We start from the raw sequence: 16,024 nt of genomic DNA on the forward strand, positions 1-16,024 counted from the left end.
ACCCTTCACTTTCCTGAAATGAGATTCATACTGTTAAATTACTTTCTCAGGTAGTCCAGCTTGCATTTTGCATTGCATTAGTTTACAGCAGTGAATAGTAAAATGCCACTGGCCATGTCTAATTGTGTGTCTACATGGCTGCCCAATGGACACATCTGGGTATATGTGCAGACTCCAGGTCTGCCCTGTGTTCTACTTAGTCCAGGTGCAATAATGGATTTAAAGCGTTTCCTTTTTCGAGTTATATATGGGAGCTTTTTTCCGTGTTCCCATTTCTTGATTCTTGAGTCAACTCATATTTTGTGTGTGTCCTTTTTTTTTTTTTTTTTCAAAGTGTAAGCTGGATTTCCAGAGCTGCCTCTCTGTGAAGACAATCGCAGTCAAATGTGATGGTCTGTGTCCCTGTCTGCCTGGTCAGGAGTTCATCAATCCACCACACAACATTGACAAGCCTGGTGAGTACAACCTCTCTCTCTCTCTATCTTCGAAGCACAAAAGCATCTAACTCACATATAATTTATATTGTTACAGTCTGTTGTGAGCTTGGTCACTTGTATTGTACTGCAAAATACTAAAGCTGAGCCAATCAGACATTTCTTATCTTTCTGTGTGTGTATGGATGGACAAGTTTAGAGGATAATACAGGGAGACAGAGTGGAAGTGGAATAGGAAGAAAACGTAAATGTAAAAGTTCCCATATTATGCAAAATCAACTTTTTTAATACTTATATTTGGGACTCTGGAGGCCCTACCAGTCACCAAAGTGTGAAAAAAGATGACTCACTCATGTGTTTGTGGTCCTCCTCAGTCTAAGTACAGGAGATAAAACACGCAATGTTGACTTCCGCACTTCTTGGGACGACATATAGCAGAGCTCCGCTTTGTCCGATGAAACACGCAAGAGTGCTGGCGAGGGCGACAGCATCCGAAAACCGGAAGTCCGCAAAAAGTTCTACTCTTGGCTCCACAGTGCAGCACAGAGTTCTACACAAACTTCCAGCCTCAGAGGATTTATCTGTCCAGTGGATACGTGTTATATATGACAGCAATGTGCCTGCTAGAACTAGCTACTGCTGTTAGCTCCCAGTAGCCTCTGTGGCTGATGTCATTTCCTGTCCCTTAAGTTTCGTTTTACTCTTTTTAATTATTTTTTTTAAAGTGATACTATTAAACTGAGTGTTCTGAACAGGGCTGTTTTGGCAGGGTGATTGAACTGCTGTGGTGCTTCATCCTTATGGTATTTTGAACAAAGCATGTCACAGACATGTTCATTAGGACACCAGGGAACTACTTTAACTTGGAGGAATATGGTATAATATGACCCCTTTAAATACATTGTTCTGCTGGTTTGGTTCACGTTCACATAGGCAAATCTCCAACGCACTGTAACTTGTAAACAAAGGTAATGTGATCAGAATGGAAGCTACAATTTTTACACCACTGCTGCACTGGTGATGAGCAGCACCCCAAAGGCCGGACTGTATTGCTTGATGGAAAAGCAACATATGACTCTATATACTCACACACACAGACAGTTCCTCAAAGTTTCCAGTCATTCAGTATTTCCCCATTCCTTTCCTGTCACCTCTCCCCTTCCTCGTGTCATTTCCTTCCCTTTCCCACGCCCCTCAATGCCCAAACTATTCTCTGACAACCACATGGAGCAGTGATGGAGTGACTCTGTGTGTCTCATTGTTTGTCATGGAAATAGGATTTCAGCAGATGGATGGAGAGATTCTGGAGGAGAAATGCAATCTTTAAGGAAAGCAGCACAGAAAAGGATGGATTGTTATCATTATAGGCTTCCTTCCTTCCTTCCCAAATGGGGGAGTCGTGAGATGGGTTCGTTTTGTGCTGCTATCCATCTCTCTAGGTGGAATATTACATTTTTAGAAATGCTTATACCCCTCATACAGGCATCCATCACACACAATCACACATCCGACACATGCATACACTGCCCTCACTGGTCCTTCCTAATCACTCTATGATTAGAAAGTATTTATAAGGTTCATCACCCACATTAATACAGAGGGAATGTGTCTATTAATAAATGATGGCTGTGTCTTTAGCCCACGCTCTCCTTCATTAGTTCAAGGCTGACTGACGGAGAGAACAGAGAGTCATGGTCATAATGGACAAGTATTTACCAACTTGGCAAAGGTCTAATTGATTCCGCTGTATGTTTTCAGTAGAAATTATATAATTACAGGTTGGAGTAAATACATTGAAGACTGTCTGGCTTTTACATTTTCAGCACAGTCTGTCCCCAGACCACAAGTGACACAGCGCTGTATTCAGAGGGACCAGGGATAAGCCAATTGCGCATTTCTTATTTTACCAGCTTGATAGAATCCCTCGTCAGATCGGGCACCGCACAACAGCAAACAGATGGCAAAGGCAGTAGGTTCAGGAAAACACCGTGTGTCAGTGTGTGTTCCTATGGTAACTGTCAAATAATATTGTGAAATCACTCCTGTATGTTTACTGATAGCCACAGGTTCAAAGTGGGTTTGAGTGTTTGTTTAGCAGAGTGTTGCGTATCTCAATTCGCGCAGCACTTGCATCCGCGGCGGCATCACTTTCACAGTGCACGAGTGGCGTGTTTACAAACCTCAGTGGCGGTTTGTATACTGACCTCACTCTGGAGGCTCAGACCTTGGAGACTGAGAATCAGACGGAGCATATCTGCCGCAGAGCTTAAACTTCTGTGCTCACTGTGCTTTGATATTTTAATATATGTATCCCACCTATTTCCTATTTTAGTCAGGTAAGGATAGGCCTTTGATTCGAACCAGTGGCCTTCTCTTTGTGAGGCAGCAATGCTATAGCCACTGCATCACCAGTGACACACTGAAATAAACAAACATTTGTTTTCACCACATCAGTAAATGTAACATTTGTTCTGCTTTTTCTACAATGGAAAGCCAATTTAAATATTCATCAAACTCTTCTCCTCTAAAATGAAAGTCGGTGCCTTGACAACGAGTTCCGTTCTGCGACTTCAATTCTCTTGCTCCATTAGTGAAGTTAGTTTAAGGTTGGATATTCAACAGACATTAACTCCATGAACCCCCAGGGTTTTCGTATATGGAGGCCTTCCTGTTTGAACAGGAGATAATTGCACTATTTCATTAACTTCCATGTCATGTGACCCAGTGACTCCAAATTAATGCCAGTTGTAATCTCTAATTGTATTACTACCCGGAAACACTTTTATTGGATCATAATGCTCCTTATAGGTACACTGGCTCATTGGATTGGTAGCAGGAAGTCAATAAATAGTTTGCTCTCATCACTTGGACTCAAAAGTACAACTAAAAAATGTAAAGAGAAGGATAAATAGTTTCCTATCTACGCCTCTACTGTCCCCAAAGCATTGATTTTTCATACATGAGCAACTAATTTGACTTTATTGAAAGGTACAGCAGTACGTTTTCAGCACGATTGTAAGACGAACCAATGTAGACGTAACGAATAAGAGTTAATATGATCCTGTACTGTGTGTCAAATACAGCTGCAGGGTCAGTCCATGTTGAACAAATTGCAGAAAGTTAGGTAATGCACCACAAAGAGCTACTTCTATTGCAGGAATTTAGAAGGTAAAAGATGGAGAGACAGAATTATTGTTATCAAGCGCCATGTACTGATGCTTCCACTTCTTCATTCACTCCTTCGATTTTGATTGATGACTTTAGACGAGAAGTGTGTGCGAGTTCAGGTCGAATTATTTTTCTCTTATGCGAAGAAGCAGAGTGAAAAGCTTTATATACATTTCTTTGAGCACCTTTGCCTCATCTACACTAATAACTTTTATTCTATTCCAAGTGGTTCTGAACATGCTTGCGCGTGCGTGCACGTGCATCACTCAGTCATATTTCTTTTGTTGAACACTTGTGACTCTCCTCTCTGTGTGCCTGCTCATTTATTTTCTGTCTCAAGCCTCCCATCCATCATTTGGGCGTTCAGCCTCTGCCTTCAGCTTTTGTCTGCCTCACATTTTTGCTTTATTCTACAGACTGTGGAAATTAAACATCTTTAAAAGAATTTGAACACGTCCTTGTCTTTTGACAGCGAGTTGAGTTGGCACAAATGGCTTTGAATGAAGGCACATGACAGAAACTGAGCTGAAATATAAGCACATAAATTGTGTATATCAATTGTTTTTTTTTGTTTTTTTTTCTACTGTAATATTTTTGTAAATGACAAATTAGTGTTAATGAACTGTGCTCAGAAACCCATTGCTGCCGTTTGCCGCATTAACATGGAGGCATTTATGTTGATTATTCACCTGAGGCGCCACTTAAACACCACCCTGATTGCCATAAAGCCTGAAGTCATTACCAGTTATGGTCATTTTTTTTTTTAACAATAACAGTTACATTTCTCTCTGCTACTGTCAAACGAACACATTGGCAAAACAAAAAGAAACGCGGGGGGCTGAATGGACTAAATCCCCTCACTAAATTTAATTTTCCCTGGCAATTTGGTCTCACGGCTCCACAGAGAGCACACAGGAGGACACATTTTCTTTTCTCTCGTCTGCCTCCACACTCTCTATCCTCTCTTAACACATTGCTGACCAGAGAAAAGAGTGACTCTGGAGCATTTATAGTGTGTCCTGTTGAGACTGTCATCAACATAGGAAGAAAATATGAATTCTTCTTACCACTTAAGGCGATTTATAGTATATTCATGGTTTCTCCATAAGCCCCTCGTGTGGTTCTGATGAAGAGAAAGTTTAGGTCACCAAACAAATTCCATACAACATAATATAAATTAATAAGCAGTTTTAAGGGATTCCCACAGCTTCTCCAATTGCACGAATGCAGTGAGGGAACTCACTCTTTTACTACACCCTGTGGCGCATTATTAGGACAATACTGTGTTGCAGAAAGTGCATTGTTCTCAGAGTGGTGAGGAAAAGACAAAGCAAGACAGAATGGCTGGTTAGCGGTTCCACCTACTGCAAGATAATGATCCTAACCATTAGAAGAAAAGAAACCAGACTGTCTTCACACGAAAGAAGAGCAGCAGAGTCTCCAGACTTAAACACCACCCGGCTGGTTTGGGAGGGAACTGGAGTGACACGCGATGAGCTGTCTGAATAATATTCACACTTGTTGATTTTTTGGTTCTATAACATTTTAGTGTTTAGTGTTGATTAAAGCGTGACACCTTCAATATCAGGTACTTTTAAAGGATGTGAGAAACAAAATGAGTAACATGACCATATACTGTGTATTCCTCAAATTTGAGGTATCTGAAATTTGAGACATATATCTTTCAGGCGGCCCACGGTTGGTGTAGTGGTTATCGCTCTCGCCTTTGCAAAAAGAAGACCCAGGTTCCTGGGTTCGAGCCCCAGTTGGAACAAGGGCCTTTCTGCAAGGAGTTTGCATGTTCTCCCCGGTGTGCGTGGGTTTTCTCCGGCTTCCTCCCACAGTCCAAAAACATGCGATATGGGGGTTAGGTAAATTGGTCACTCTAAATTGACCATAGGCGTGAGAGTGTGAGTGAGTGGTTGTTTGTCTCTATGTGTGGCCCTGTGATGGATTGGTGAACTGTCCAAGGTGTACCCCGCCTATCGCCCTATGTCAGCTGAGATAGGCACAGCACCCCCGCGACCCTCCGGTGGAGGATAAAGCAGTAGATGATGGATGGATGGATGGATGGATGGATGGATATCTTTCAGGAAGTGGACACAAATAAGTAGTAAAATGTCAACAAAATCATGATAATTCATAGCTGAATGAAATCTAGTACCAATTCAGCTAATCTTAGAATGCACCATTGTTTACAAGCTAATGGTTTATTTGCTAAGGAGTTTTCCAATCTAACTGCAATCCTTCAAGTAGTAAAGAGTCAAAAAGGGGGGTAGATTTTTCTCCTCTGAGGGCTCTCTCTGTGTACATGTCTCTCCTCTATCTCTAATTGTCTCCCTGTCCATGCACACAGTGTATTACTGATCATTATCGGGTCTAACCTGAACTCCCTGCCAAGTGAGATTGTTCTGGAGAGCAGAGAGCTTAGGGCAAAGAAAATCAAACACACCCCTGTATCTTTTTAATGAATCTGACCTTCTATCTTCCTCATATCGCCGATCTGACTGTCTCACTCCGTTTCTTTCTCCTTCTGTTACCTTGTTACCAAGTGTCACCTCACTTCACTGTCTCTCATGTCTCCTCTCTCCCTCCCCACCTGCCTTTCATCTTGAGCTGATGCAGCTCCTGAAGTCTCAAGGTTGATCACCACCCACTGTTCCTCTGCCTGGATTTTAGAGTCACTCCTTCTCTTTTATATGACATAGATTTAGTTAATTAATTAATTAATTAATTAATTAATTAATTAATTAATTAATTAGAAGTGATGAGGCAAATCTGTGGGGAGACTCAAAGCCGAATCCCTCCTTATCGGGCTGGAGGGATTGTCACCATGTGGAATTTTAGAAAGACACCTCGTAATGATGCAAGACAGTGGAAGACCGTGGGAATGAAGAGGTTGGATCTGAAGCACACAAGATGGGACGTGTTTATTAACCTTGTAAATTAATAAACAATTGATATTGGGCTGCGTAAATGGCATCTGATTCCTACAGATCATTTAAGCATCGGGTTAGAAAGCAAGGTCCCGGTAGTTTTGGGTTTTTGTTGTTCCCGTTCCCTCCAGGTCTTATACATTTAAAGGTGCCATATGTAAGAATGTGGCCAAAAACGGTTACTTCATTCAAATTCAAAATACCGAGGTCTTTTAGGTTTCGTTTTCCGACGTAACTGGAAACCCGTGGTTGCTCGGCAGCTGAGACTCTACTGACTGCAATGATTGGTAGACGGTGGTAGGTGGCGCCACATGCCAAAACATGATTTCAAAACATAAACATGATTTGCAGTCTGCAAAATATTTTGGGTGTACTGTTGTTGTTGGTGAGTTCAGTTTATTATATGAACATTATTCCTGAGTCTCTGTGACATATTAGGAGGATTTTATGGCCAGTTGCTTTAGATTTATTACATAATGCACCTTTAACTTTAAAACTGTTGTATAATCATAGCAATTGTTGTCTCATCTGACTGATTTAAGGCAAGCTTCCATTTGGCTTTTCATGGGTTATTAACAATGACACAAACCGAGTGATAGAACACATCTGTGCCCTACTTCAGGAGGATACAAGAGCACTGAAAGGAGAGCCTTAGGCCAAAAGTTTCAATGTGAGGTGAAAGTGCTTGATGTTGTTGTCGGTGTTGCTCGCTGACCTGACCTGTTCACCAACGCTGTCAGCAACTCGAGCAGCGGCTGTGGCTTTGACGCAGCTCGTGGGGGCAGTAAAGTTAATTTAACACCCTTTTAGATGGATTGCCACTAAAATGACCCTCATCTCTGAGTCATAACTCACGCAAAACTGTTATAGTGACGCATAATTTTATATTCTGAGGGTATTGTTATATATAATGTTCAGCACAAATGCTTGTCAGTGAATCCCCTTGAAGAAAAGTAGTTTGGGTGCTACTTTAGGTTGACAAGTCATCACATATTATAATTTAAGTTTTTTTTCTACATGAATCTATGGTTTATTCTTTGCATCATTTGCTGCTAATAGGAATTATAAGTAGCTTATTCACCATAATGTTAAAAATATAGCATATTTGGCATAAAGTAGGGCTGTCACTTTTTCAAAAATCTAATTTGAATAAATATTACATGACACGGTATTCTTTCAAAGATAATTGTATTTCCCTAAGACATTCAAAATGGATCTAGGGCGAAGCAACGCTCAGAGCGTCCTCTGCTGGACCTGGCAGTAATTACTTTTGATGGTCTGTTGTGCTTCTAGGCTGTATATGTTGACCTTAGACCGGTTTTGAAAGTTTGAATTTAAACTCCCTCCCAAATTAGACCGAAAAACGAAAGAAACATATCCTATAGGCTACTTTTCTGACTGTTTTCACCGATATTATGAGACTGGTTTTATGTCAGTTTGTCCTTAAGCAGAAGTAATTCACAAATGAATGAAATGAGAAAATAAATATCTGAAATTCACTGTCATACAGGTAGATGAAATTTCGACATCATTTCCTGTGTGTTAGTTTGCAGTTGAGCTTGAGTTAATCACTTTTTGTTAGGCTTTTGTTGTTCTTTCGTAGTCTAAATTTAAAGACATGAGGGCCTGAAGCAGTAGTGCTGGCTCAGGAGGAAGGAAAAAAGATAACAAGGTAACTCCCAGAAATAATTCAGAGGTTGATATTTAACCTGCAGCCCTGATCAATAAGTGTAAGCTCTGTGTCTGACAGGCTGTCTGTTTATCGTGAGTAAAGATTCACTGTCAAACACCTGTGATGGTTTCGGAAAAGTCATCATATTTGAAAAATCTCGCCCTGCAGCATCTCTGACTCTGCTGTGACAATTAAGAAGTATCCCTTTGGAGAAAAGATGCAGCAGTGTTAATACTCAAAGGAGTAAATGTTGCTGCAATCTGCAAATCTGACATAGAAAATGTCCTTTAGCTGTCCTGGCTGCTGCTAATTTTATATCCCCATTTATTCCAGCACATGTTTCCTTTGACAGTAAAGTTTTCAGTTAAAAACAAAATGAAATCACTGAGACAAGACACCTGCCAGTTCCTTAAAGTGAATGATTCTGATGCCAAAAGTTTTGTCACTCTTTAGTATTTCTGTAACACACGAAGCTGAGTCATGACGTGTTACAGGCCTGACCTGCCCTGTCATGCAGGTCAGGTTTTATACTTCTTTTCACACTCCAGCTATACAGGGAACGGTCCTTGTGATGATGTGATGATGTGATGATGTGATGATGTGTAGCTAGCTGAACTGAATTAACAGCGGAAACACAGGAACTGTGACAGAAAAATGTCAGATAAATGGTGCCGTACTCCCCAGCCTTTTGTCAAATGGCACATTGATATGAGGCAATTCTCACCAAGGCTGTCTGAATTAAAACTACTAAAAAGCTGTTGGAGGGAGATGACAGGAAAATTGCTTCTTTAGAGTTTAGAGTTTGCGATAAACAAGCTGACTCTGAACTTGTGGAGCTTAAGAGTTGCTAGAGAAAGAGAAAATACGCCTTGAACAAAAAGTTATAAAGATAGTCTTATATACATATATATATATAGTTTATTAATTAAAGGAGCAAAAAATGCTGACCCAAAAATTGTTTGGTTTTTGTTTTTACCAACTGCCAGATGCACTCAAATAAGGGTTCCAAAAGGGTTCTTCTACAAGGGCTTAGGTTCTACCTGGAACCATTTGCTTCTGAAAAACCCTCTCCCGAAGAAGGGGTTTTTCAAGGGTTCTTGGTAACCCTAATGGTTCCAGTAAGAACCGTTTTGATCCAGAGAACCATTTAAAAACCCGTTTCTGAATAAAGAGTTTTAAAAGGGTTTTTGGGTTCTTTTTATAAAGGTTCCACCTGGTTGCCGCAGAACCTTATACGGTTCTACTTAGCACTTCTAAGAGTGTGGAAAGTACGGTTCTCAAATGACAAACACTGCACACCATCCAGTCATGCTGTTTGACTGTGCACCCACAGAAGTTCTAGGGCAAGAAGAGGCTGAATTTTAAATAATAATAATAATAATGCATTATATTTAAGGCGCCTTTCAAGACACTCAAGGTCGCCGTACAACAACAAAAAAAAAATCAGCATTTGTCCCGATACTCATGAGGACAAACGTTATTTGTATCTGTGGACATGCTGTATATGTGCTTAACATAGTTCTGAGAGAGAAACCAGTCCTTTTAGCTCTTTTATGTACATGTTTTTTAAGTTAGTAACCACATGTAACTCTTCTTTCAGGTAAGTATAGAGGCAACGTCCTTTGTGTCTTTGTCAAACTACTCTGTGAGGTGACTCTTCAACTCTTGATCAGATTTTCTACAGACAGCAGCAACACTGGGCCCTACATCATATCTAGGCCTGTGATGAGAGGGACGTTTTTGTAATGCCCGTGCAAAGCAAATGATGTTCATCGTGGGTCTGGCTCTGATGTTGCTCATAGAGAAAGACAGAATGGTCAGCAGGCCATTTTATACGTGTGCTCTGCCCTTCAGTGCAGGAATGTTTTCAGTCCCGGCTTTCTGTCTCATCTCCCAACAAAGGGATTCTTAACATTGGCAACACAGTCAGCAGTGTTGGAGCTGTCCAAAGCAATTTGGGTCATGCTGAGTGGAAAAGATGAGGAGGACATGAGAAGAGACTCATTTTTGGGACATGGTACCGAGAAGAGGCTTGTGAGAAAAAGATGAAGAGGGCAGTGGAGTCAAAAGTAGAAAAGCTGAAGGAATGGGTACAGGGACATAGGGAGTGGATACCAAGGGGAAGAACAAGGACACCTAAGTAAGTAAATCAGCAAGTTTGCCTTGTCCACAAGGAACAGTGATTAAAAAGACCAATCTCAAGCATCATTACGGCTGGAAACATGGAGTTAAACCTTCTAACTTAAGCCCAATTTATACACCTGCGTAAAGTGCTCTGCGTAGGTTACGCAGAGCCCTCTGTGTTGACGCAGAGCCTGTCGCAGACCCTCTGCGTCGTCTCCGACTGCACAAAATATTTTTTAAGTGTCCGTCACTCCGTCAAGGGACAACAGAGACGGCAAGAGCTGTGATTGGTCCTCAGGACAGGCCGAGCTAAGCTGCTCTGTGCCGGCTCACGTCGCTTACTATAAATACGTCATATCTTAATACACACAGCACATGTTTAGACTCTAAATGGCCGATTTCTCGTCTGAAATTATCTTAAAACTGCGTTCCGTGACACAGAAAAGTGAGAAACGGCCACTGTTTCAACAACAACAGTCTTTCTCGAGGGGTCTCCGTGGTTACGCAGTCGGATAACGCATTACGCAGTCGGAGAAGTGTAATGTGGCCTTTACAAGGAGAAATGCTCAGATACATTTGACTCACTCTGGTAGGGTTTGATTCATTATGGGGCAAAGTTACAAAGACAAGTCTGGTGAATCACTAAGAAGCTCAAAATCACATTGAGATGGATAGTTTGGGACGGAGCCTTTTTGTGGCTGTGAATCTGCTAAAATCAGACAAAGTACAAAATAATCTTTAAAGTGTCAGCTTGACACTTTAAACCACTTAAAAGCAAATGATCCTGTTTTTTTTCCTCTCTGGCCCACAATAAATCATCAAAGAGTCTTTGCATTCGTGAATGACACTACTGCTATTAAGTTGAGGATTTTGGTTTGATCTAGTTTGGGGTAAAAGCAGCTTCTAGTGGAAACTGTAGCTCAGTTGTAGAGAGTTGTCATTCAAGTTTGAGTTGTGAATTTGATTCCCAACTTCTTGGCCAAGACACTTAAAGGTGCCATATGTAAGAATGTGGCCAAAAACGTTCAAAACATTACATTCACATCCAAAATACCGAGGTCTTTTAGGTTTCTTTTTTTGACGTAACTGGCAACCCGTGGTTGCTCGGCAGCTGAGACTCTACTGACTGCAATGATTGGTAGACGGCGGTAGGTGGCGCCACATGCCAAAACATGATTTCAAAACATAAACATGATTTGCAGTCTGCAAAAGATTTTTTTTAATGCAAATATTTTGTCTGTACTGTTGTTGTTGGTGAGTTCAGTTTGTTATATGAACATTATTCCTGAGTCTCTGTGACATATTAGGAGGATTTTATGGCCAGTTGCTTTAGATTTATTACATAATGCACCTTTAAGCCCATGTTGTTCCCGATGACTGTGTCAGCAGCATGTGAATGGGTATGAGAGATGAGTGATGATGAAATAGATATGTATGAAAGTGTGTGAATGGGCATCACCTGTACTATCTGGCATTAGATGCTTCACTAAAGTAACTATAAGTTAAGTAAAGTTCATTTGTACGCCCCCTTTTTCACTAACACAAAATAACAATAATGAATAAAATAGGAATGGTTAAAATCACAACAACAAACAAATGAGGGCTGAGCCACATACAGCAGTATAATATAATATAATGTATGTCTTCAATAATTTAGTATGGCTCGCCAAGGATGGTATAAAAGTTTTTAACTGGCCCTTGATAGGAAAAATGTTCCCCACCTCAGCTGTAGGGGAGATGTTCAAGGAGAGAGATGGGAAATGAAGCACTCAAAGCAATTTAAGTTAGAGAAAGAAATAGGAGAGTAGGGCATATCGAAATGGTCTTTTATGTCTTTGTGAAAAACCGAGCCGGGTACAGCCAGGTGTAATGAGTGGATGATACTGACAGAGTCAGAGGAGAGAGAGAGAAAGAGAGAGGGCGACTGGAAATGAAGGCATAATAAAGGCAAATGAGCAAGAAGGCAACAAAAGAATCACAGATGCTCAGAGTGATTCAAGGAGCAATGTGTGTGACCAGAAGGGGAGAAAATGGAAGGAAGACGTGGCGAAGGAATGACGAACTGTCATATAAATGAACAGATGGGAGGGGAAAAAACTGTCCAGAGATCTGTGTGTTCAGAAAAGTGGAACATGCTACAGATCCCTGATGCCTGCGGGAACGTTTTATTTAGGCGGTGAAGGCAAATAATGGTTAGCTGTTGGTATTTCACTCTCTGTTTCACTCGACTCCAGACTGTGGAAGTGAGGATGAGTCTTGAAATGTTATCTGTCTGGTCCTGAAGGGCTATATCACTCAAACACACACACACACACACACACACACACACACACACACACACACACACACACACACACACACACACACACACACACACACACACACACACCCCACGGGATTCCTGTTAATGTCACACAAATGCTCCGGCCAGATAAATGATATTTTGTCCTCTGCTCGACAACTGTCTGTTACCTGGAGCATTCTCTGCCTCTGCTTTATGTCATCTGTGATAATGACACAGTCCCCGTTATACTGTTTGCATGTGTGGATGCAAGATATTACCACCACTGGGTCGAGAGCCTTCAGCCAATTGTATTTTTATGAAATACATCATAGATTTTTTCATTTTTTTGTGATTTTCTGTGATAAAATATTGACCGATTAGTGACTCTTTGTACACTTGAAAATCTTTTCCCTGTTTCTCTGCAAACTGCCTCAATCAATTTTGAGACAGAAGAGCCACATGAATGTTAACAACCTCCTTATGAATTTTTCTATCCTAAAAAAAAAAAAAACCTTGAGTATTTGGATTGGCAGACTTGGCACAAGGTGAAGAATGCCTCTTGTTCTTCAGGCACATAATCAAGCTCTCAGAAGAGAATGAACGGGGGGAAAAATGTCAATCACATGCAGGAGTGAAAGAGAAGGAACGATGGAGATTGACAGACAGAAATGCAGAAGGAGACAGGCAGAGAAATAAGTGCGTGAATCACAGACAGAGCCTGTCAGTCAAGACGGAGGCAACCGTGGATTTATTAAGCAGCACAGGCTCGTGTGTGCTTTCAATCAGGGATATCATTAAATGCTGTTCAGTCTGTGTGGTCTTACGTGGGTTTTTGCATGGAGAACACCCCGTTACATTGCCTCAGTCCTGCCCCAGGTCAGCTTTTTAAACCCGGCCATATCGATATAGCTCCTGGTACCCGTTAATAAAAGCCCTGCGACCCGTAACTGTGTTTAAAAACACACAGGCTCTCATACTGATATGCTTCATTTTCAATACAGATTTCAATGAACCATGGCCAATGATGATGTGTGCTCACAAAATATAGCAAAACCTGTTATATTTTGTTGTTGGATCGGGCAGAAGCTGCTTAGTGTCCACTCGACCAGCTCGTGCCTCCATGTCGATTAAGCCCTGTGCCAGTTCAGTAAAGCCATCACCATACACAGTCTCCAATGATCTAATGTCAACAACCATCATAGCTAACTGTCTTATGTCCTCTCTTTTTAAATGTGGAGGGGGGGGATATCTGTCAATTGTTGCAGCACTTATGCTCCTGGATGTTTCCTCAGTAATGATGTGCCTGTCTTGCGGCTGTCAAAAGCATGTTTTTTTTGCCAGCAGCAAAGCCATTCACACTGTTTATCTCCATCTCATATCACACCAAAATGATCCCAAACATCTGACTTTGTCAGTTTTCCCATTCACCCATTCAGGTGACTAGAGGTCAAGGGCTGATTTCACAATGTGAGTAATGTTGGCTGGATAAGAGTTCACATCAGAAAATGTGTTTTAAAACTTAAAAACCTTTAGTCTATTTTCATCCATGCCCAAACCTTGTGAATTTATTATGTATATTTGTTTTCACCCAGGTGACCCCAGGCTTTTTGCGGGTCACCTGATGCAGGACTCTCTGACTTTACACAGACCGTGTTGGATCAACTTTTGTTTTGGATGTCCAGAGGAGAGTGGCCATAACACAAAACACTGTCTGTGTGTGTGTGTGTGTGTGTGTGTGATAATTAGACACTAAATACAAACTTGGAAATGACAGCAGATGTGGTAACTCCAATGTGTGTGATAGCAGCAGGTCAGCGGGTGTTATCGATCCACTGTGTTTAGTCAAAAGGCAAAAGATGGATGAGAAACTGAATAAAAGACAAACCGCAAAGACGAAAGCACACAGCAGAAATGAAATCAAAGTTTGATAAAGAACACGAGAGGAATTGTTGTCTCGTCTTTGATGACAGAAGTAGATAAACATTTCCCCTTTTCCTCAATATTTTCTCTCTCTCTCTTTCCCTCTGTGTGTGTGTGTGTGTGTGTGTGTTTGTTGTGTAGCCTGCACTGACACAGAGCTTCACAGTCTGGCTGCCAGGCTGAAGGATTGGTTCAGAGTTCTTCACCTTGACGCAAACAGAGATCTCAAATCCACTGACAGCTTGGACTCTGCCACCGGACGTGAGTGTAATCCCTCTGCAATATGTGTGCGTGTGTGTGTGCGTGCGTGTGTGTGTGCATCACTGTCCTGCACAACAGTCGTGCTCCTCAGGCTCCATGAGAGCTGAGCGCTGGCAGTGATGTTGACTGTGACCCCACTCTGTTCTCTGTAATGTCAACATGTCTGGACTCGTCTCAGTGTGATGGCGACATGTTCTGTGGCTTCTCAAACGTTTGACCGCTGCTTTTTATTGACTCCCTCCCCGCGTCTTTCCTCCCTCTAGACTTTGACACCAGCATCTTGCCCATTTGTAAGGACTCCCTGGGCTGGATGTTCAACAAGCTCGACATGAACTTTGACCTCCTGCTGGACCAGTCAGAGCTGAGCGCCATCTACCTTGACAAGTATGAACTGTGCATGAAGCCGCTCTTCAACTCCTGCGACTCCTTCAAGGACGGCAAGCTGTCTAACAACGAGTGGTGCTACTGCTTCCAGAAACCTGAAGGTGAGCGATGAGATCCAAGGATTGTGAATTCAATTAATACTTTAATATATTCCAACAATATGTCTTAGAAATATAGTTGAAAGGAATGAATAAGACCGATGACTTGATGATACCTTAATTATCAGAATCTAGGTTGCAGCAGTCACTGGAAACGAACTGATAAAGACGTTTGACTTTTTAAATAAAATGTGAATTTTATTCTTGTACTTTTAGCCATTGTTCCTATCTGTTACGATGACATTTTACCACCTAACTTCACTGCAGATATCTGGGACAAGGTGACATCTGAGTGAAAGCATAAAACAGGTTGTAAACAAACCCCTCAGCCTCACTATGCTTATTTAGAGGAAAAGACAACGCTGTAAATGTGAGCAGGCGTTTCAGGCCGATTTATAGGTTTAATATTGACATACCTGCCACACCCTGTGTTTCACATTATTCTTTCATGTTTAGTGTTCTCATACTCTCATATTATGTGTTTGTAGATGCTCTGATAGTGATAAATCTCATTTACAACCTGTGTGATCATGTGGCAGCTCATACTCTGTGTCTTATTAAGATATACTGAAACATGTGCTGCATCTCTAGATCCCTATATCATCAGTCAGTCAACATATCAGAGGGAAAATGTGTAACCTAAAGGAATGATAGCCTAAAGAATGGAAACTCTTTTGGAGAATGCACAGCGGAGTATCAATGTACCTTAGGTGGTTGACCAGTGCTGGAGTAACCTACAGTAT

The 16,024-nt window shown here is 41.4% G+C and overlaps 1 protein-coding gene across 1 annotated transcript in view; it reads left to right on the plus strand.

Annotated features, from left to right (window-relative positions):
• Nucleotides 1-16,024, plus strand: part of spock1 (SPARC (osteonectin), cwcv and kazal like domains proteoglycan 1) — a gene marked incomplete at both ends in the record, with an annotated part of 92,569 nt that overhangs the window by 72,824 nt on the left and 3,721 nt on the right. The window contains 3 exons of the mRNA XM_083890658.1: nt 335-455; nt 14,680-14,799; nt 15,063-15,284. Of these exons, the coding sequence (XP_083746784.1) occupies nt 335-455; nt 14,680-14,799; nt 15,063-15,284 (463 nt within the window). The remainder of the gene's footprint in view (nt 1-334; nt 456-14,679; nt 14,800-15,062; nt 15,285-16,024) is intronic.

Source organism: Microchirus variegatus, assembly GCF_963457635.1.
Source record: "Microchirus variegatus genome assembly, chromosome: 6".
NCBI classification, from domain to species: domain Eukaryota; kingdom Metazoa; phylum Chordata; class Actinopteri; order Pleuronectiformes; family Soleidae; genus Microchirus; species Microchirus variegatus.